This window comes from Marmota marmota, unplaced genomic scaffold, assembly GCF_001458135.2.
Source record: "Marmota marmota marmota unplaced genomic scaffold, marMar, whole genome shotgun sequence".
Taxonomy (NCBI): Eukaryota; Metazoa; Chordata; class Mammalia; order Rodentia; family Sciuridae; genus Marmota; species Marmota marmota.
This window is the reverse complement of record NW_026000005.1, coordinates 19,387,543-19,410,876: the sequence shown is the minus strand read 5'-3', so window position 1 is coordinate 19,410,876 and position 23,334 is coordinate 19,387,543. Positions and strand designations below refer to the sequence as shown.

The following is a 23,334-nucleotide window of genomic DNA, read 5'->3' as shown; positions in this document are numbered from 1 at the left end:
TTTGAAAATAAAAATTTATGCAGCAATATAAAAAAAATGTTCCTAATATAATCTGCTGGGAAACAAGTCTTGCTGTGATGACAAGTGGCCTGCCTCAGAGCAAGATCTGAACTCCTCATTTTGGACATCTCATTTTAGAACCCCTTAAAACAGTCCAGCTGGAAATAAAAGTGAAAGAGGAAAGCAACCATCCCAGGGAATGGCACTGAAATGCAGATTCCCTGTAGTTACTCCAAGAGCAGTTAAGCAAAACACAGTTTGGGAGCTGCTCCTATTTCAACCCTTCCCTTCCTTGGGTAAGCTACCACAGGTCATGTCCTACTACTCCTCAAACTTGAATGTGAGTTACTTTAATCGACAATCACAGTTCATCAAATCCAAGACTAAGGGAGATAGGAAGGCATTGATGTTACTTAAGACAAGTATTCAGATTCCTTCAAACTTGAATGTGTTACTTTAATCAACAATCATAGTTCATCAAATCCAACACTAAGGGAGGTAGGAAGGCATTGATGTTACTTAGATAAGCATTCGAATTCCAGGGCTTTACACTGGCTATGCACATCTTTGTAGGTACTTAGCTTCTATGCCTGGGTTTCTTCATTTGACAAATGAGTGTAATATGTCCATCTTATTGGCTGATGTGTTATGTGGCTACATATGTCATAACAAAGTACCCAAAACAGCAGGAATAGCTTGAAATAGCATGTTTCTGCAAACCAGAAATCCAAAATCAAGGTACCAGCAGGGTTTGTTCCCTCTGAAGGCCCTAAGGAAGAATTCTTCAAGCTTCTGGTGATCCCAGGCATCCTTGACTTCAACAGACCTCCAGTATTTGCCTCTGATTTTATGGGGCCATCTTCTGTATCTACATGTCTTTTTCTTACTCAAAAGAATACCAGTCATAGGATTTAGGGCCCACCCTAATCCAGAATGATCCCTTCTTGATCCTTAAATAACTCCATCTGAAAAAACCCAAATAAGTCAAATTCTGAGGTTCTAAGTGAATGTAAATGGGAGAGATACATCAATACACAATAGGGGTTATGTAAGAAGATACCTCACACAGTACCTATGTGGTATAGGCCTTTGATAGGGTGCGGTTCTTATTGTTTATGTTATTAACAGAGAAAGGTTTGATTTAGAAATGGAAGGGCAGACCTGAGGAGTAGTGGGGAAGGGGTGGCATAAAGGCCCAGCACAGAAAAAGGGAGAGATTCAGAAAGGGGAAGAAAAAGTGCTAGAAGACAGTGCTCCATGGGGTTTGCTTGGTCCTGTGCCCTCAGATGCCAAGGCCCAGGATAAACCATTTGGACTGGATGGGAAAACTGAACACAATCTGGCCCAGTCTGGCACTGTCCCTCCAGTGTGGTCTTACTTCCCTGAGAGAAAGTAAACAAAGAAGAATAGAGTGTAAGAAACTATGTAAGTTCCCACTTCTCCCTTCCCTTCTGTTATAAGCATTTCAAAATCTTTTTCATGAGAGTAGGAGGAGAGAAGATTCTGGAAGAAACACTGCCAGGGTGCTGAGGCTTCTCACTGAGAAGCAAGTAAACCTCAGTGATTTCAGAAGATTCCTGAGCCCTGGAAATGAATCAAGCATAACAAAAAATATGAAAGCAGCTGGGAAAGCTAGGCCTCTTCCTTCCCAAAGCCAGGATGACAGGCACACTGGATGCTCTGAAATTTAGTCAACATAATTCTGAATACACCAAAATTTCCTCTGATGTAAATTATACTCTGCCAAGCATGATAGTAAACAGTTTGATATAAGTGTGGCATATGTTTATGTTACCAGAAGAAATGGAAGGGCAAGAGTTGAGTCATGACTAAAATTTATTAAAGACAAAGATTCAAGATTCACTCCTTCAAAGACCATCCTAGTAGCCTCCCAGCCAGGTATGTGTAATGCCTTTTTTTTTTTTTTTTGGTATCATGAACCTTTTGACAGTGTGATAAACTCCACATAATCTTTCTCAGAATATTGTTTTAAACTAAATAAAAATATATAACAATACAATGCAAAATAGTGATTTCAAAAGACTAGTAATTGGGCTAGGGAACAGCTTGGTGGAAGAGTATTTGCCTAGAATGTGTCAGGCCATTGGTGTGATCCCCAGTATCAGGAAAAACAAACAAACAAACAAAAACCACAACAAAACATATATTAAAAGGCAGTTATTAAAATACCAACAACACAAATCACACATTTGTAATATGGTTCTATATGTGCTTCTTTATTAATGCACTAAATAACAATATCTAGAAGCATGTTCTATAGCTACTGTAATTTTAAAGTAATGAAGGATGTAAACAATATTTTAAGATATCTGCCATAAGTGTAGTAGGATCTGCAAATATCTGTGATTTGTTGCCTATATTCATAATTGAACAAAATGCTAAATTTCGCTTGGAGGCAAGTAAAAATAAACATGTTGTAGTTCTCAAAATTTATGGAGATTTGTGGCACCTCAAGAACCTATTCTAAACAAACTTTTCAAAGGTACCCAGTTTTTGGTGGGACTCTTCCAGCTAGCCTGAGCAACAACTCAGTTATGTTTGCAAAGGATGCCCCCTGCTGGGCAAAAAACTATTATTATTCTCCCCAAAACTCAATTGGCCATGTTAGAAAACAATAGATCAGGCAATTAATTCACTGACACATCAAGAAACAGAGCAGGAGGTTGCTTGTCAACCAGGCCACATGGCATCTAATCAGTACAGATTTTTTAAAAACCTTAGATATAAGAAAAAAGTGCTGATGGCTGGTGCTGTTGGTTATTAGCAAAGGGACCAAAATGCCAGCCTGGCAGGCTATTTTGAGGGTGGCTGATTTCCCCATTATTGTTGGTCAATAATAGCAAAACTTTGCATATTGAATCAAGGTTATATTTCCCAATGGGCTTCTCTGACCAACTTCTTTAGGATCTGCTTTCAATGCTTGCAGCTTAGAGCCAAGTGGAAAGGAAGGAGAGGGGAAATGAATTCAGAACTTATTGTTTGCCAGAAACTAGCTAAATAATTTCACATGTGTTATTGTATTTAATTCCTAATGCAATCCTGCATCAAATTTACTGTTATTGTTATTCTTATTGAGAGAGGTAACTAGGGCTTAGAGAGGAAAGTCACCACTTACCCACGCTCACTCTGAATGAATGGCAGTGTGGGTTGGTTGCTGGAGGTGGGGAGCCCATTTCTAGTCCAGTCTCTATCATCAGGGGTAGTGCCACAGATTCCAACAGCAGTGCCTACTCCTGTGAGTGTAGAGTTCTGGAGCCTATTGTTTGGTTTGGATCCCAGGCTTCATTGCTGCCCAGTAGTATAAACTTAGACTAGTTTTTCAATTATTTTGTACCTCAGTTTCACTCTCTGTAAAATAATACCCATTGTACCCATTGTAAGGGTTGTGAATGTTAAATGCAATGCTCCTAGTGCACCCAATACTTGTAAACCTTCAATTATTGCCAAATTTTTAAAAAATAAAGATGAAAAAAGACTTCTTCAGAGATAAAATATGAAGCTGTTACCAATAGACATGTTCCATAAGAACTGTTCGCTATCACTCCTCAAAGACAGTATTGCCTCTTGAGATCCCAAGAAGTCAACAGCTAACCCAATACTTCTCAATCACATTCAATTTTGTTCCCCAGGGAAAAAAAATGCTGCAAATAGAAAGGCATCTAAAGGGGAGAGGCCAGAGATATCGTTAAACATTCTATAATGCACAGGACAGCTTCCCACAGCAAATGATTATGTGGTCCCAAATGTTAATAGTCTGAGACTAAGACTCCCTGCCCTAAAATGGAACACCAATGAAGCACAGAATATTATAACTATGTGCTGAGCTGCTAAAGTGAAATTCTAATAGGAGGGGATACAGACAATAAATAAATAAATGAATAAATATAAGTAGATCATAAATGCGATGATAAAAACAAAACAGTGTAACAGGATAGAAAAAGATGGATTGGCATTGCTTTAGACTGGATGGTCAGGAAAGTCTTAGAGGAGGTGATATTTCAACTGAAACTGAAAAATAGCAAGTGATCAGCCCTTGAAGATCTGAGCAAAGAACATAGCTGGCAGAGGGGATGGTTCCTGAAGAGCTGCCAAGGTAGCGACCACATTGCTGTGAGAGAGAAATAGAAAGAATGGGAGGTTAGAAGGAATGGGAGGGAGGAAGGGGAGGGAGTCAAACTCCAATGAGTCCTCACAGAATGGCTTCCCTTGGTCAACACTACTTCTTGGTGAGCTCTCCAGAGAGGAAAAAATGCCTCTGAGTCTTGATAACTAAAATATGTGATTGCTTATGTGCTGTAACTTTAAATTGGTTTTAAAGTTGGATTTTTGTTTTCATCTTTTTAAATTTTTTGTTTTTCTGCTTTAAGAAGCAATAACAGGAAGTCTCTTTCCTAGCAGTGAATTGGTTACCCAGGTCCATTATTGAATTTGGTTTGAGATAAAACCACATGGTGTTTTCCTGTTCTCTGGAATATAGAGGGTTATTCAGAGGCAGTATTATAAGAAGGAAGTTAAAAAGAAGAGAGACCTGAACATGGTCCTATTTTGCCCTTTTGAAATCTTTTGGCTGCCCAGTCAGATGCAATATTGCAATGAACATCTGAGAATCAATAAAGCCAGGATGAAAGGATGTGGGCAGGGCAGGCAGGTGTGCTCTTGAACCCATCTAGCTTTGCCCATGGCTGCTCTGTATCACAAAGTCAGAGACTAAGTGTGTTAGTCATCTTTCCTTTACTGTAACAATATCTGAGATAATCAGATTATAAAGGGGAAAGGTTTATTTGGCTTATAGTTTTGGAGGTATCTATCCATGATTGCTTGGCCCCATTGCTTTTAGGCCTGTAGTGAGGCAGCACTTCATAGTGGGAAGTATGTGGCCAAGTAAAGCTGTTCAACCCATGGCCACGATGTGAAAAAGGAGACAGAGAAAGAAAATGGGGCCTCATAATTCCCTTCAAGGGCACATCGCCATGGACATTGAACTTCCCATTAGGCTCCATCTCCTAAAGTTTCCACCACCTCCCAGTAGCACAGATCTGGGGAGCAAGTCTTTTGACCTGGGGGCCACTTAAGATCCAAACTACAGCACTAAGGAAGAGTCAATAAAGGAGCTGATCAGCTGACTCTACTACTATTCTGGAGGATCCTTTTACATGAAAGTAAAAAGTATGGCAGAATGCTTTGTCTACTTCTCAGAAAAGGCAGCAGTAGTGAGATACATGGTAGCAGTTGTAGGATGTCCGTGCCTACATCTTCTCACATAAGAGTGAGCTAGATTTGTAACTTACTAAACAAGTAATTAAGTACATTTCGAATGAATGTTCATTGGACTGATTGGTTTACAAAATGGGAGGATGGGGTGTTTCCATCTTTGAAGATGGGATAAACTTAACCAGGGTCCTCCAGCAGGAAAGTATATGGTGTAAACAATAGGATGCAAACCATCAAAGATCTGGATGTATCAGTTTGATCAAAAATTTTTCTTTGACTCCTCTATTTCATATAAGTATTTAAGACTATTACCAGACTCCAGTTATATACCACCACGGGATCTCTAAGCACTGGCTCTCAGTGAAGTTAGGAAAAGTGATCCTGCCTGTGATTTGGCAGGGTCGTACTGGTTCAGGACTCAAGTAAAAGCAGAAAAAATGACTAGTCATCTATATGACGTCATCTTCCCCTCCTCTTTAAGTTTTTTTTGAGGCAACAATATACACTCAGCTAAAAAACTATTTCCTAGTCTCACCAAAATTATGTATAGCCATATGACTAATTCCTCATCAGTGAAATTAAGTGTATTCTGGTGGGGGGATAGCATCTTAAAAGATAGCCAAGATATATACCCTTTTCCCATTCTTTCCTTTCCTCCGTTTTACTACCTAGAACATGGATATGATGATTGAAGCTCCATCATTCATTTTGTACTGAGGTCAAAGGTCATAACCTAAGGAGGACAGTTGTAACTAGAGGAGCCTGGATCCCTGAATACTATGTAGAATTGGCATAACAGCCCAAAGAAGCTTATCTCTGGACTTTTATTAGTGCAAGAGAAATCACCTTTTTTATTTATTTTTTTATTTAAATAAATTTATTTATTTAAATCACCATTTTTAAAAATTTTTGTTTCATAGTCAGAACTAAGCCTTAAATGATACACCAACCATTTGCATAACTGTTCATATCATGAGATTAAGTGACAAGATCAAGCATTCATATGTCTAAGTTTCTTAAAATCATTATTTTGAACCAATGAACAATATAATCAAATCAACCATATATAAGGTCTTAGTTGACCAGTTGTGATGTCATTTGGTGCCCCCATTAACCTAAGGGGTATAATGTACCTTGGCAGAATTCATCAAATGAAAAAAAAATGGAATTCAAGTGCCCTATAGTCCTTTTCATTTCAAACTGGTTTGACATGTGTGATCACTGACATACAGAAAGAATGACCATCATCCTCAGGGTCCTGGAACACAGTGTTTACTAATTCTCAGCTAAAAACATATAACCAAATATCTAGAAATTTCCTTTTCTTCTGAGCCTCCTGATATATCTAATAGAGTAGTATGTGATTACTGGCTTCTAAAGTAGCCATTCCTAAGGTTAAACAAGAGAAACAATTATTGTTTGTATGTGGTAATTATCATCGCTCCTCATCAAATACTTCAGACTCCACCTTCTAGGAACACGGTGCAATTGTACTTTCTGGATCCCTGTGGTGGAGTATGGCCATGTTTTGGCTATGGAACTGTATTACTTCCAAGTTCCATATTTAATTGCTCATGCAAGATCCTTTAGAATTATATTTTTTTGCCACAGTATCAGGTAATAGCTTCCCATCAGCCTGTATCCAGAGAGAATGTTTAGCTACCGTATCTCTTACTGGACATGTAATTTGAACAAGAAATTTAACAAAATTTTTGCTTATTTCAATATATTGAGATTTAGAGGTTGTTTGTTACTGCAGCATTCTATATTATTCTGATTGATGATCATATGATTTAAAAGAAGCATTCAGAGGATGGGAGGAATCACAGACACACTGAATGGTATAATCTATGGTTCCAGCAATCAAAGAGATGTGGGTACATCTCCTTCACTTTGCTCCATCCATGTCAATCTTTTAACATCAACAAATTATATTTGTAAAACCTTTTTGTGTGGAGCAATTTCTCACTACATATCTATCTACAAAAATTTGTCAGTAAGCAAAGCAATCTTCCCACTCCTCAGTGGCTTCAGATCTTTTCAAACCTCCTGCTAATACTGACATTTAGATTCCATACACAATTAGCTCCACCATGTGGTATTTAGAATAAATGACATTTATATAGGATTATAAAAGCAAGGTCACATATCCAATACCATATACTCCTTGAGAGAGGGAGTGTACATAATAAAAATGACAAACAGCTTGCTAGGGTATCAAATCAAAAGCGAAAGAAAATGTTCCTTTCATGCAAACTAGAAAGTTCAGTAAAAGTAAGGCATGCTCATTTATTCATTCAACTAGCATTTACTGAGCTCTATTATGTGTCCAATATTGTTTTAGGCACTGGGAATATAGCAAGAACAAGACAGAAAAAGTTCCTGCCTTAATTTAAAAGACATACAAATAAATAAATACTGCAATGTCACTTGGTGACATAAATGCAATAAGCAAACAAAAGAACAGGGAGTAATGGGAAAGGGATTATTTATTTCAGAAATAAAGACAAACAGACCACATTTCACATTCCCAGAATTTTTTTAGATAACTGATTCCAATATCAAATAGACATAAGCATGAATATTCCCTTTCATACTTAGAATATGAATACTCCTCAAGATGATCAAATCTTGATTTTGAAACTTCACCATACTCAACACATTCAAGAAACCAGCACTCCTTGGAGAAATAGATGAGAAATATTCTAGGATATGTTTTTATGCCAGAAAAGACAGTACTTAAAGATTAACATCAGGTCACAGGAGTCTTCAGTCTGCTGTGAGGACAGGTTACAGGGGCTCCCACTGTCAAAACTGGAGAATATTTAAGCACCAGCACAAATAAGTGTAACTGATATTATGTCAAATGAATAAAAGTTCACAAATTTGTAGTGATACTTAAGAAAAAGATTAGGGCTCTGTTTTATAGAAGAAGGTCAATAGAAGGTGGCACAGAATAAAAGAATCATAATTTTACAATGTATATTGTAACACTGATTCATACAAGGATGAATTGACATCTTGTATGTCAATTTCTTTTTGCTGATGTAGCAAACTTAATGGCTGACCACACATAGATTTATTATTTTGCAGTTCTGGAGACCAGAAGTCCAAAATGGATGAACATGCCTACATTTTTTAAGTGACTCTAGGGAAAATCTGTTTCTCATCTTTTTCAGTTTCTACATCTATCCACATTCTTCAATCTCATAGCCCCATGTCCTTCCAACCTCTACTTTCATCATGACGTGTACTTCTAACTCTGACCTTCCTGTTCCTTATGAGGACACTTGTGTTCACGTTGTGCCTACCCAAATAATCCAGAATAACCTCCCGATCACAGGATTATTAATTGAATCATACCTGCAAAGTCCTGTTTTTCCATTTAAGACTACATATTCACAGTTTCAGTGATTAGGATGTGGAATGGGGTGTGGGTCCTTCAGCCTACCATACTTTGCAAAAAGTTGCTTCTAAGCAGAATATTGATGTTATCTGTTTTAGTTAATTTTTGTGTCACTGTGACCAAAATACCCAGCAAAAATAACTTAAGAGAAGGAAAAGTTTATTTTGGCTCATGATATAAGAAGTCTCAGTCTATAGATGGCAGGCTCCATTGATCTGGACCAAGATGACGCAGCACATCTTGGCAGAAGGGCATGGTGGAGGGAAGCTGCCAGGAAGTAGAGACAGAGAGACGAGGGGGAAAGGGCCACCAGGAAGACGCACCCTTCCAGGGCATATCCCCAGGAATCCACTTCTAGTCATGACTACCTGTCCAGTTAACACCCAGTCATTCCATTCAATCTAGGATTGACTGATTACAACTCTGTATAATCTAATATCTAATTATTTTACCTCTGAATATTCCTGCATTAGTAGGAGCTTTTGGAGGAAACTTCATATCCAAACCATAACAGAGCATCACCTCACAGATTACTTATTAATGACTTTTATAACTAAGTGTTCTCATTATCATCATCTTAAACCATGGGACAATGAGAAATTATATACCAACTAATGTTATATAATTTAAAGTACAGAAATAATTTATAAGATAATCTTACCAAAAAATTTTAATCTGGATTTAAATAAGCTTTAGCTCTAACTTCCAGCATAAAGAAATGATACCACAATAAAATAATCAAACACATTCAGGAAATGAAACTTATTGTATGTCTACTACTCTATACTCCTCAAAATTGCAATGTCATAAAAAAGGATGGGAGACATTCTAAATTTTTAAAAAGGATGGAAAAGACATAATAAACAAATGCAATATGTAAACTTAAAATGGATATTGATACTTAACAATCATTTTAAAGACAATCAGTGGAACTTTAAATATAGTTTAAAAATTAGATCACATTATGGAATACATTAATAACAGCTTCTTATCAATTTATAGATGATGTCCTTATTTTTTAGAAACACACAATTGTCCCATAGTTTAAAATGATGATAATGAGAACATTTAGTTATCCTTATCATCATATTATAATATTTAGTTATAATTAAACTGAGGTATATGATGAGACTCTATGAAGTCAAGCAAAAAGTGATCAAGGGTTGTGAGCTGAACAGTTCCCAGAAATCCTATAATTTGGGGAATTAATCTGAGTTACCTCTAGCCAGCAGAGAGTCTTATCCTATTTGACCCATTTTGGACTTCTGGTCTCCAGAACTGAAAAATAATAAATCAATGTTATGGTACACCACTTTGTAGTAGCTTGTTACATCAACAACAAGAAATTAATACACACGACGATCCTTGTATGGATCAGTGTTACATTATAGTTTGCAAAATCATGATTCTTTATCACCTTCTATTGGCATTCTTCTATAAAACAGAGCCCCAAACCTTTATTTTTCTTAAAAATCACTACACATTCATGAATTTTATTCATTTGATACACTGTCAGTTACAGTTATGAACATGCTCCTCTTTAAAATGGAACAGAACTCTATTACATAGATTAAAAGCTACTGTAAGTAGACCCAAGCAAAGCTTAACAAAATCCTCAAAATGATCAAATTGAACCATAAATAACCCTAGTCAATGTAACTTGAAGCATACCAAGGCACTTTGAGGAAAAAAAAGAAAAGAAAAAAGGCTTCTATTCCACCCTGATTTACTCTGCTTTGTCAGGCAATTCTGACAATATCCTATGTAAAAAATNAAAAAAAAAAAAAAAAAAAAAAAAAAAAAAAAAGAAGAAGAAGAATAAAGAAAGAAAATTGTCAAATCAAACTCTGCCCAAATTTCCAATTCATGAGTAAAATGATTGCCATCTACTAAATTTTGTTACATAACAGGAAATAACTGGAATAATTTTGTACATGCCAGATGTGATAAATGCTTGACTTTTAATCCTTATCAATTTTTATAATAATGAAATGAGTTAGTGCCCTAATGACTTCCAAAGGTATCCCAAAACGTTTTTGTTTGGAATTACATTCGGAACTAACGGCTTTTCAAAACATGTGATGTATTTCAGCCCATAGAGCCATTATTCTTATTGATGTTCACATTGGCTGTCCTTGCCCAATGGAAGCCCTTTCAAGTTGGCCACTGTGTCCTTTCAACATTATTTTTGTTATCTTTGATCATTTCCCTGCTTTCTTGCCCAAGAATATCTCATTTGTTTTTGTTGTTGTTGTTCAAACCTGGAATTGATCCCAAAGACTGCTTTCTTTTACTAAGAAACCACATACAAAGACCATCATCTATCTGGACATTAGACATCCACCCACCCCCAGCAGAAATATAATTTACAAACAAACATGTACATTGATTATAAATCACACATTCCTCATCCATTTTTAAATCTCTGAATTAGAAATGTATATTCAAATTGATGTCATGTTGCAATTTTTAGTAATATGTACCTTATCTATTATCTACTTCATTTAAGATATCTTTCATCTAAGATTAACTGAAATAATACGAAGATTAGGCCTAAGATTAGATGGAATCTAGATTAGCTTTTTATACTTTATAAAAATAAAACATTTCATCTTATTTTCCTACAACTTATTTTTCTTGCTATACATTTTATTTAGGAATAATTTGCATAAAACACATAAAATGATTAACATATCAGAATGCTCCCACTTTAGGTCCACAGTTTGATGAGTCACAACTTCATAGAGCCGTGTAACCACACTACAATCAAGATACATGCAATTACCATCACCCCCCAAAATCTCTCTTGTACACATTAGCAAATCAAACTGATCTATCTCACAACCATCTCTCCCACCCAGCCTCAACCCTAGGCAATTATTTGTCATACAAACTAGTTTTACCTTTTCTAAAATTTCACAGGAATAAAATTATGCAACAAGTATAATATGTACTCTTTTATGTCTGGCTTCCTGCACTCACTTGTATATCCTTTCATCTACTGAAGATTTGGGGTCTTTCCAGTTTGGAATCATTAAGCAAAAAGCTGCTATAAACATTCATATACGTTTTTATGTGTATGTTATGTTTTCATTTCTTTTGGGTAAATATCTGGGAATAGAATTGCTGGATCCTATGGTAAATGTATATTTAACTTTATAAGAAACTGCCAAACTATCTTCCAAAGTGGCTGCACCACTTTGCATTCCTACCAGCAATATGTGAGGAATTCCAGGTGCTCCATGTCATCACCAATACTTGGTATTGGCAGTAGCAATGATTAGTATGTGGTTTGAATGTGTCTTGGTGCTTCATGTGTTGAAATCTAATCCCCATTGTGGGGTATTAAGAGGGTGGACTTAATCTACTGTATTTGGAGATGGGGTCTTGCATAAGGTCATAGGGTATTAACTACCATGACTGAATTCAAGTGGTTTTATCAGGAGAGAGGACAGGCTGGGTGCAGTTGCACATGTCTGTAATCCCAGTGGCTTGTTAGGCTGAGGCAGGAAGGTTACAAGTTTAAAGCCAGCCTCAGCAACTTTGTGAGAGCCTGCCTCAAAATAAAAAAAATTTAAAAGCTGGGAGCATGACTGTGAATGTAGCTCAGCAATATAGTATCCCTGGGCTGGGCTTGATTTCTAGTACCTAATAATAATAATAATAATAATAATAATATAAAGTGAGAGAGCAGGGGGAGGGGACAGGCACATGGGTGTTTCCTATACCTAGCCATAAGGTCCTACAAGAAAACTATCATTGAATGCAGCTCCTCTACCTTGGACCTCCAGAACCAAACCAAAATAAACCTCTTTTCTTAATAATTCACCCAGTCTGTGGTTATGTCATAGGAAACAGAAAAAAAGATTAATGCAAGCAATTTATGCCTTTTTGGTGGATTTATAGCAGTTTCTTGTGTTTTGCTTTCCTAATGTCTAAGGATGTTTAGCATTCTTGTCAACTTGAGTATCTTTTATAAAGACTCTATACAAAGCTGGGCATGGTGGTACATGTCTGTAGCTACTCAGGAATCTGAGGCAGGATTCCAAGTACAAGACCAGCCTGGGCTATGTAGCAGGACCCTGTTCCAAAATAAAATAGAAAGGGCTGGAATGTAGCTCAGTGGTGAAGCACCCCTGGGTTCAATCACCAGTTCTGCAGTGGTGGAGAAATTTATTCAAATCTTTTGCCCAATATTTATTGGGCTACTTGATTTTTCATCATTGAGCTCTAAGCATTATTCATATATTCTAGATACGTCCTTGGTCAGATGTATATATTAAAAAGTTTCTCCTAATCTGTGAATTGCTTTTTGATTCTTGAACGAGTGTCTTTCAAAGAGCAGTTTTAATTTTAATAAATTTCATTTTGAAAATTTCTTTCATGGTTTATATTATGATCTAAGAAATTTCGCCTATTCCAAGAGAGCAAAGAATTTTTCCTTCTTCTTTTTAGAATTTCTAGTTTGGGCTTTTGTTTAGGTCTATGATTCATTTGAAATCTAGTTTTACACTAAAATTGTATACAAAATGGAGCAAGAATTGAGGTTCACTTCCTACGTGAACAAATGGTAATTCTGTTTGTTGAAAAGACCATCTTTTGTTTATGAATTACTTTGGCATTTTTATCAAAAACCAATTGTCCATATACACACAGGTCAATTTCTGAACTCCATATTGTCCATGGGTCCTTAAGAATTCTTATGGAATGTATCTATTGCTAACAAATTCTCTCACGTTTTCTTTCTGAAAAATCTTATCTTTAATTGTGAAGAATATTTTTGCTAAACACAGAATTCTGGGACAGCAGGAGTTTTTGTTTTTCTCTCAGCACTTATTACATGGAGGTCTCTCACTCGGAGGAATATGTAGACATTCTTATCTTGATTCCTCTGTATGAAATGTCTTTTCCCCCTGCCTTTCCATCTGCTTTTACAATTTTGTTTTGCTTGCTTTCAATAATTTCATTTTGATGTACTTGATGAGGTTTCTTTGTTTTAAGTCTTAGTTTGCTTGTTGAATTTCTTAACTCTGGGCTTATAGTTTTTATCAATTAGGGAAAATTTCAGTCATTTTTGTCTCCCTACTCCAACTTCCAGGACTCCAAATACAAGAATGCTAGACCAACAACAGGTGGCTGAGGCATTGTTCTATTTTTTCTTTTCTTTTTTTTCCTCAAAGTGCCTTGGTATGCTTCAAGTATCCTACTTCAGTTCTGAAACGGACAATTTGCTATAAATCCATCCATCCTTCCTATCTAGCTAGAGACCAGAAAGTAACAAATACTAGCAGTGCTTTTAAAAAATAAATTTTACATACTGTTGGATTAATGGTATAAATGTGTTGGCCATAATAGCTTATTTAAGGACTCTTAATTTAGAAATTGCTAAGTAGTTTTTTTTTTAGTAACTTATCATGTCTATTAGTTTGTAGAGATATAGAGTCAGAAATTATATTAAATATGACACTAATAATGTGTTGTGATTTTTTTCACTTTGACCTCTTTTGAAGAAGGTGATAACAATCTGTGGAAAATGCTTTATTGTATCATGTCAATATACTGCAAGGAGTATTTCAAAATAATACAAAAGTAATCCACACACTTGATTAAGTGAAGATCAGATCCAAATTTTTTCTTCCTTAGTTCTTTATAGCAGTTGCTAAAAGTCCATAAGCTGATTTTTTCCAAGAAAGATTATTCTAGTAACTTTGAGTGTTCAATCCGTGCAATGGTCCAGTCAGGCTTTACTCCTTGTGTAAACTCCCTCTGAAATCTAAGAAAAACATTACAAATGTCAACCTTGCATCAGTCCAAATATTTCTTGGATAATATATAAATTGCAAGTGTGTACTAAAGGCAGTTTTTAACAGTAAGCTAATTTAATAGTGGTAAATCAAAAATCAAAACAAAAAAGTTTAATCTGCCAATTCAATCATAAAAATATACTGGCCAAATTGCAGTACATTCTCAACTGAAGTGAATATTTTTGATGTTCAACATCTGCTAGCCCCTGAAAGAAACCTGGATATAATTCTGTTACTAAATACTAGTTAAATCCTGTCTAATATAAGCAGAAATATACTGGATTCTGGTGAGGCAAATAGCATTTTAAACATAAGATCTAGTAAACAGGAAAAGCTATTCTTCAAATAACTGTTACCAATTTAGTAATAAGCAGTGGAATTTACTTAGCGACATTAAATCAATCTTAAAAATAGCAGAAGAGACAAGATTTAGTATTGATAGTGATCTTTAATTATAAAAATGTCTTCAAAAAGAGATAATCAGGGCTGGGGTTGTGGCTCAGAGGCAGAGCGCTTGCCAAGCATGTGTGAGGCACTGGGTTCAATCCTCAGCACAACATAGAGTAAAAAAAAAAGACATTGTGTCCACCTATAACTAAAGAAATAATTAAAAAAAAGAGATAAACAAAAATTTACATGAAATAAGTATTTAAATATATAAAATATTTTTAGTAATTATATATAAAGCAAGTTTTTTTTTTTTTTTAAACATACTTCTTTTGGGCTGGGGTTGTGGCTCAGTGGTAGAGTGCTCGCCTAGCACGCGCAAAGCCCTGGGTTCAATCGTCAGCACCACATACAATAAAAAAAGTATTGTGTCCAACTACAACTAAAAAAAAAAAAATAAATATTAAAAAAATACTTCTTTTAAGAAAAATAAAACAAATGAGAATATAATTCTCTTTTACCTTAGTGAAACAAAACATTTTCTTTCTTAGGTTATAACCTTTTTGGAATATGTTATTTTAAAGCAAATTTGTATAACTTTGGCAATATACTAATAGTATCCTCTTTAAAAATTAAAGAGACATATTAAATTATGTTTCCGGACTTGACCCAGTTGTTCAGTTTCAAATTTTATCAGCACAAACATATAATACTTCTTTTAAATAAGTTGCTAACTTTCTACAAGTATCTCTTTAAAGGCAATGTCCCTTCAGTTTTGCATTTAAACCCCTACCACAAGATCTGGCACATAAATGATCAATAAACAATGAATGTTCCACATAACAATTATGACAGATTTTATTTTCTGAAGATGACTGCGACCACATCTCCCTCCCAGGTGTATTCAGCAATGTGACACTGATGACTGTTGTTCCATAAAGTGGTGGCTTGCTTCATACCCTTTAAATTGTGCAGGTCATGTGACTGCTTTTATTAGGAGACTGGCAGAAATGATGTTATTTTAATTCTGGGTATATCCCTTTGCTAGCCTAGCAGTTTCCATTTTCTTTCTTTTAGAATATAATTATCAGGTAAAAGATATGACTAGCTTGAAACTACCATAAGCCCAAGCCATGAAGAGAGGTACTGGAGAGTGGTGCACTGTAGAGAAGCCAAGGGGTACCAAGGTGCCACATGTGAGAGAAGTCATTGTGGAAATAAATCCTCCTGCCTCTGCCACCCCAGATGATGTCAAGTGAAGCAGAGAAAACCCCACACCTGAGCCTTTGTATAGTTTCTGAGTAGTGAACTAGAAGGCGAAATCAATGGCTGTTTGAAGCCACTGACTTTTGGGAGTGGTTTGTTACTCAGTAAAAGACAGCTGAAATACCCTCTGATAAAATTCAGCAATATTACCTCTTTCTAATTTCTTTACACTACTAGTTCATATTCAGTGTCTTTACGACCTTTTTTCTTCATAAATAACGTATTAAATTTTAATCCTTTTCTTCCTAAAGCTATCTGTAGTTTTCATACCTTCATATGGCCTTCCATTTTCTAGAGAAAGGAAACACCAAAGCACAATTGCACTTACTCATAGCTTGCACTAAGAAGCTGTTTAGTTTCCACGTTCTGATCCCCCAATTTAACCTGGAATACACTGGCTCCACTCAAAGTTTCACTGGGGATGTTGGCACTGGTTAGATACCAAAAGCACATCAGGATGTTAACGAACTTCCTTCCTTAGAGAAAAAAACAAACACACACACACATACACAAATACAAATCACAATAATCTATCATCCATATAGCCAGACTAAAATCAGAAATTGGCAGTAGTTATATAGCTATTATAGATCAAAGTTTATACAAATTCTGGTATACTGTTAAGATACCTAGATTGATACTTTATTTATTTATTTTAAAATATTTTTTTTAGCTGCTGATAGACCTTTATTTATTTATTTTTAATGTCGTGCTGAGGATTGACCCCAGTGCTTCACACATGGTAGGCAAGAGCTCTACCACTTAGCCACAACTCCAGCCCTGATACTTTATTTTTAGAAAATTTTCTTTGGGCTTGTGATATATTTGTCCTCATCTCTGCATCTCAGTAATAAAGCTACTGTTTATCAACATATACTTTATTAAGCACACTACATGGAATATTCCCAATTTATAGCATTTTTAAAAATTATAACAATTTATAGCAGGTATCTGTTGTCAAGACAAAAACAAACAGGAAAAATCACTTTTTTTCTTTTCTTTGTTTTTTTTTTTTTTTTTTTTTTGCTGCTATGTAATTAACCTATGCTCAATTGCCCAAAAGAAAAAAGGCTTCTATTCCACCCTGATTTACTCTGCTTTGTCAGGCAATTCTGACAATATCCTATGTAAAAAATCAGTAACCACAGTGCCAGGATGAAATATGAAATATTAGGGTTGAATAAAATACTTTTATCACCAAAAATACTTTTACAAATGTTTCAAATTAATATGTGCACTAAAAATTTCCAACCATTGAGTCCTCTATCATACTGCCTTGGGAATATGAAAGCAGAGGCTAGATTTCTGATGTCTCTGGCACATACTACGTATGCAAATCTGTGTAGAAGGAATCAATGAATTCTCAGGAATGCTATAGGGAAAGTGTACTCAATGGACAAGGAAAAGAACTGATAACCACTAAGGTTCCTTTCAACTTTTTTCATTATCCCTAAATCCAATCTGGGAGTTCTATAGTTAACATTTTTTTTTCCATATTATATCAGTCTTGAGCTGATAGTATCTACTTTTTCTTTTACTCTTTACTCCTTCCATATAATGTGTAGCTGTAAATTTAAAATGCTCAATTGTTCCTTCAAGTTAGGAGATCTGAAACAAATATTTCCAATCTGCACCATGGAAGCAGCTTGTCCTAAACAGACAATTTCCAAAGCATGTGATGATGTTCTCTCTTGTGTATTACACAGCAGTAGGGAAAATATCTACATAGAAAGGCATTAAAACCATTAGCATAGCTCAACTTTTTTAGAGCTAGGTCTTAAAGAGTGAATATATCATTTCTTTTGAAGTTCTAAAAATATCTGCTTGTACAGCAAAATTACTATTTTTGTGATTATTCACTACTTAAGCTCATCTGAACAATTGGGGATCATTTAAGATGGACTACTCCAGCATTACCTTTCTCATCATAGTAAATGGAGATGTCTCCTGTTGATGTATAGACAATTTCATCTATGTCAGCAGCAAGAGCATTTTTATGGTTATCAGGTAGTGAAGAAACCTTTTCTTTTAATACATGAAGCACCTAAGTTTGGGAAAAACAAACCATTAGTATACCAATTCAATTTTTGAAAATATTTCAACATATGACCTTTATTATAGAATGAACTTTTCTAAATCTGCTTTTAAATTTACTGTTATATCTACTGATCCTCAAAGGCAACACTGAAAGGCATCTAAATATTCAACTAGGTAATTCCTACTAGAACATTACACATAATAGCAACTGAAAGACATAACATTTACTTATTTATGCCTCAAGTAGGTGCAACCATTCCAGCTTTTATATGACCCAAAATACTCATAAGGAGTATGAGACAATTTCAGATTCTACTTTGGTTGATGGTACATGCACTATTTTTTTTTTTAATTTTATTTTTTTTCAGTGTTCGGTGGACACAACATCTTTATTTATTTTTTTTTTTATGTGGTGCTGAGGATCGAACCCAGCACCCCACGCATGCCAGGCAAGCGCGCTACCACTTGAGCCACATCCCCAGCCCCTACATGCACTATTTTTAACTATAAGTTAAGAGTGTGTATCATTATATTGCAAGAGTCATATATTTATTTTTAAATAAAAATTAAAAGTTTATTTTACCTCGTTGGCCACAAGTTCTTCCAATAGATCAAATTTACACTGTGACAACAACTTGGATACATGAGCAAATGCCTTGAAAAAAAAATAGGAGGGGAGAGTGACAATTATTATTTCAAAATGCCATACAATGTTCATATCTAAATGGCTAACAATAACAAAGGGTATTTTATGGTAAAGGTGATAAATAATGTCAAATACTAATGGATCAATGTTAGGCATGACTTCTTTAAAGTTAGCTGACTGTTTTTATAGTCTCAGAACCTGGAAGATGATAGCATGTGGTGGTGTTCACACTAGATACTTCAATAAAAATACTCCATATATATTTTCTTTTAAAATAATGATAAAGTAAACAACCATTTGACTAATATATAACCCACCTCTTAATCACATAGGTAGCAGTTAGAAAGCATGAAACTCTAAACTGTACTGGGAATCTAGAAATCTGGATTGCAGTCTGAACCTCATTGAGAAAGATAAGGTATGTTTACGAAAGTAGAAAGAAAGAGAAAAAGTTTACAGTTGATAGCTCCTAACTTTGAAAGAGGAGGTCTCATTTTAAAGGGAGGGGGGAGTGAATGCAATTCTCCACATTCCTAACAATGAGAAATGCAACAGTAAATTATGACCCTCTGAGCTGGAGTTGTAGCTTAGTGGTAGAATACTTGCCTACCATGTGTGAGGCACTGGGTTCCACTCTCAGCACTGCATATAAATAAATAAAATAAAGGTTTATCAACAACTAAAAATATATATTAATTTTAAAAAAAAGACCCTCCTTGTCTTCCAGAATCTTTCAGTCTACCTAGGGTGCAAGACATGTTAACTGACAAGTTCAAGAATTATGACAGAACTAAGAACAAGATGATGATTTAAGAGGATTCAAAAGAGCCACCTAACCTAACCTGGAAGGACCAGAAAGGGCTTCCTAAAGGAAGCAATGTCTCCACTGAAATCTGAAAAACTGGCAGAAAGAGATGCATAAACACATCAGACAGAGGATATGGCCTAATTGTTATGGGCTGAATTGTGTCCCTTTCATTCTTTTGTTGAAATCCTAATCCCCTGTATTTGGACATAAGGCCTTTAGAGAAGTGATTAAGTTAAAATGAGGCTGTTAGGGTGGGTTCTAAATCCAATTTGTCTGGTGTTCTTATGAGAGGGGGTAATGAAGACACACAACAGAGATCCAGGGACACAAACATGCAGAGGAAAGACCATGCAAGAATAGAGCAAGAACAAAAGCCAGCTGCAAGACAAGGCAAGAGGCTCAGGAAAAACCAACCTTTCTGATACCTTGATACTGAAATTCTATTGTTGAAGCTGCCCAGTCCATGCTACTCTGCTATAATAGCCCTAGCAAATTAATATAATAGTGGAGTTGCACTTTGAGAAAATGAACTCATCCAGATTAATCCATGGATTCTTTGCAAACATCCTGGAGGCATTCAGAATTCAGAGATACTGCATGTTCTGGTAAGCTTTCATGTGAAAGATGGGTGATAATTTAGGCAAAAGAAGCAAAGACCATAATCATTTTTGTTGAAACCCAACCATTAGAGTCTAATTTGTATAGCCAAGGAAGATCACACCTGAGCAAATTATTCTAAAAAGAAACAGTGAATCATTAAGAAGCTGCCCTGCTAAAGTTCTGGTAACTTACTAACATTCAACCTCTAGAGGCTTCTAGGAAATTGTCTTCTTTTTCTTAAGAAAGGCTAAAATGTACACAATATAAAAAAACAGTATATGGTTTGATAGCAATGATAGGGAAGATATCACGTCATGTGGAATGGCAAGCAGGGTCTGTGAAGCTAACATAAGGCTGGCAGAACACTGGGCCATCAATTCCTCAATGCTAGCCTAGATGATATGTAACCATCTCAGATGCCAGTGATGCTAGAGGAATAAGATTGCTTGTACAGTGCAACACAGGCTTTGTACTTACTAGCTCCACATCCTTGAGATATCTTTTCAGCTTTCTGGAAATGTTTCAGCATATGTAAAGGAAGATTAGACTAGAAGAGGTATCTTTTCAATTTCATGATGTATGATTAAAAAATAAAAATCTTATTGAATATGATCTGACAGTCAAAATCCAACAACATCTAACTTCTGGAAGATTAAACTAAGGAAAAAGAGAAAGACAATGCAGGTAGAGAAACTAGCTGATTTTACATCAAAGTATTCCCAAGCACTAGAATTATACCCACACACCAGAGGTATAATTGCATTATGACAGTTAGTTACAGAGAAGGGGTTTTGGTCATGTTCTTTTATAAAACCATAGAAATTATCTTGGGTGTTGAAGAACCGATTTTCTTGGTCCGAAACACAGGTTTAAGAGACAATATGCTGACACCAGACAGTCTTTTTGAAAATCAGAATAGTTGTCAACAACAAATTGACTTAGATTAAAAAAAAAAAAAAAGTACACAAAGACTGGATGATGGAATAGAAATAGTTTAATCTCAAGGAGAGAGGCTAAAAAAGTTAACAGACAAGGTTAGTGTGATCCAAAAAGTACTCCAATCTCTATGTATTCAGAGAAACAGGGGCTAAGGCCTGATTCCTGCTCAAGGTGGGGAGATGATTTGCATTCCTTACCAACACATAAATGAGCTGGTACAATCACATCTGTTAAGGTGGACAAACTCATGTCATTAGCAGGCACTGTAGAAAATAGCAGGATCACACCAACAACTGACCTTGAGACCCGACATGAGCAGAGACTTAACACTTTATCATGATGCTGAGTAGACATATTAATCAAACTGTGCTTTGGTTTATTTTTTATAAACATATAATAGTCAAGAGTTGACTCAGGGACACAGGAAACAGGAGTTACTACTAGCGCTGATTACATAAAGTTAAAAATATTTATTAAAGGTGACATAACTAAATGGCTGAGATTATAAAAATAATTGGAAATAAATTAGGAGTAAAAAATATCAATACTGTAAAATGATCATACTGATGGTATGATTATAAGCTTTATGTAGGTATTAAATGGAAAATAAACTGACTTGTTTATCAATAGTTACATGATGTTTGGGAATGACAAACTAAGAGAATCTATTAAGATTGAGATGGCCTTTGATCCTACAAAAATGCATGTACACACAAAATCTGCAAATAATCTCAGGGTTCAAAGTGACCATTATGTGGCAAGTGTCAGGCAAGGTATTATCAGTCACTCAGAAAGAGGGCCATAACAAAGTCAGGGGGCTATGAATCACTAAAAGCTAAATATTCCTGGTGTGCTGGGTACTGTGCACTTATCAGAGCCCAGATAGTTTCAGCAAACTGTTTGAAAGGGTAAAACTACTCATCCCCAGGTTATCCTCTAAGGAGTTGTGGAGGCGGTGGGGGGTCCTGTCAAAAAGTTTTAGGAAGGGCTGGGGATGTGGCTCAAGGGGTTGCGCCCTGGCCTGGGATGCACGGGGCGCTGGGTTCGATGCTCAGCACCACATAAAATATAAAATAACGATGTTGTGTCCACTGAAAACTAAAAAAATAAATATTAAAAAACTCTCTCTCTTTAAAAGAAGAAAACAAAAGTAAGTTTTAACTTTCTAACCGAAATGATATTCTAGTAGTTTGAAAGTGTTATCTCATTCCCCACCATAATCTCTTCCACTCAATTTATTCAGTAACTATTTCGGGAGTGTCTACTATGTGTCTTCTCCATTTTGCAAATTTGGAAAATCATGCCCCGAAAAAGACCGAATAGCTTTGAAGTGGCAGGAATGGGTCTCAAATCCATTTGTCTGATGTAAAACCTGTAGAGTGAAAAAGACCACTGGGGGACTTCACCTTAGCATGTTATTGGGACACCTCCTCTGCGACCATGCAAACACACCCAGGTGTCCGAAGGGCTTGGTGTCTGTGTCACCACCAACGTTTGATTAATTTGACTTTGAGTGAGGTGACCCCAATCAAAACACTTCTGTGTGTAACAGCTGAATGCGTGAGAGGAGAACAGTCACCTAGGGAAACAAACCTGCTTCGCCCCCTCAGAGAATTCTGCGATGCTGAACTCCTTGTCGAAATAGGCCCAGATAAGGAATGCATAAATTCGAGTCCGAACCCAGTTGATGGGGTTGGAGAATCCCAGAATTATCATCTTGGTTTTCTGGCGTTGCTGGGGCTGCTCCTCCGTGCTGTAGTCGCGCCGAGAGCAAACAGGGTAAGCAGCGAGGGCTGCGGGGAGTCTCGGGGAGCTGAGCAGGGGTCGCCGGCGGCCCCGAGAAGGCAGCACCAGGGCCTCCAAGTTGCAAGTGCTGCGAGGAAACGGCGCCACTCCGGAGCCAAGGCGGCGGCTGCAGAAGTAACAAAACCCGGCCAACCGCAGCCTCACTTCGGCCACACCGGGTGCCCGGAGTCGGATAAGCCCGCCGGGAAAGGACCCAGAAAACAGCGGACTGAGTAGCAGACGGGAAGCAAGCGCCATATTTATGACCTTTCACCCCTCTGCTTGCCTGTGCCCGCTGAAAGGAAGCCGATGGGAAGCCACCTAGCAGTTTCCAAGCAAGGGACTGGAGAGCAAAGCTGGCCTGTTGCTGCCACCTCTGGTGAATCCGTCCATCGCCGCTCTCTAGCACACAGGCCCTTCGGCT

At 36.4% G+C, this 23,334-nt stretch overlaps 1 protein-coding gene across 2 annotated transcripts; it reads right to left on the bottom strand.

Annotated features, from left to right (window-relative positions):
* Positions 1 to 7,703: 7,703 nt before the first annotated feature.
* On the bottom strand, positions 7,704 to 23,330 carry Maip1 (matrix AAA peptidase interacting protein 1). 2 transcript variants are annotated; one of them, XM_048808252.1, is made up of 6 exons: positions 22,719 to 23,330; positions 18,716 to 18,787; positions 18,013 to 18,139; positions 16,424 to 16,571; positions 14,400 to 14,411; positions 7,704 to 10,002 (listed from the first exon to the last, which is right to left on the bottom strand). In XM_048808252.1, exons 1-6 carry the CDS (start codon positions 23,166 to 23,168, stop codon positions 9,966 to 9,968), a joined length of 846 nt encoding a protein of 281 aa, XP_048664209.1. In that variant the 5' UTR covers positions 23,169 to 23,330; the 3' UTR covers positions 7,704 to 9,965. The 2 variants fall into 2 exon arrangements, with proteins under 2 accessions (XP_048664209.1, XP_015336690.1); XM_015481204.2 differs by lacking the exon at positions 7,704 to 10,002 and having other exon boundaries at positions 14,162 to 14,411.
* Positions 23,331 to 23,334: the final 4 nt, after the last annotated feature.

Coding starts and splice junctions, on each gene's coding strand:
- Maip1 (XM_015481204.2), bottom strand. CDS start 23,168: ATGGCGCTTGCTTCCCGTCTGCTACTCAGTCCGCTGTTTTCTGGGTCC. Junction 18,788..22,718: donor TCTCTGAGGGGGCGAAGCAG/GTTTGTTTCCCT, acceptor TTTTTTTTCAAG/GCATTTGCTCATGTATCCAA. Junction 14,412..16,423: donor CTTCTTAGTGCAAGCTATGA/GTAAGTGCAATT, acceptor TGTTTTTCTTAG/ATTTCAGAGGGAGTTTACAC.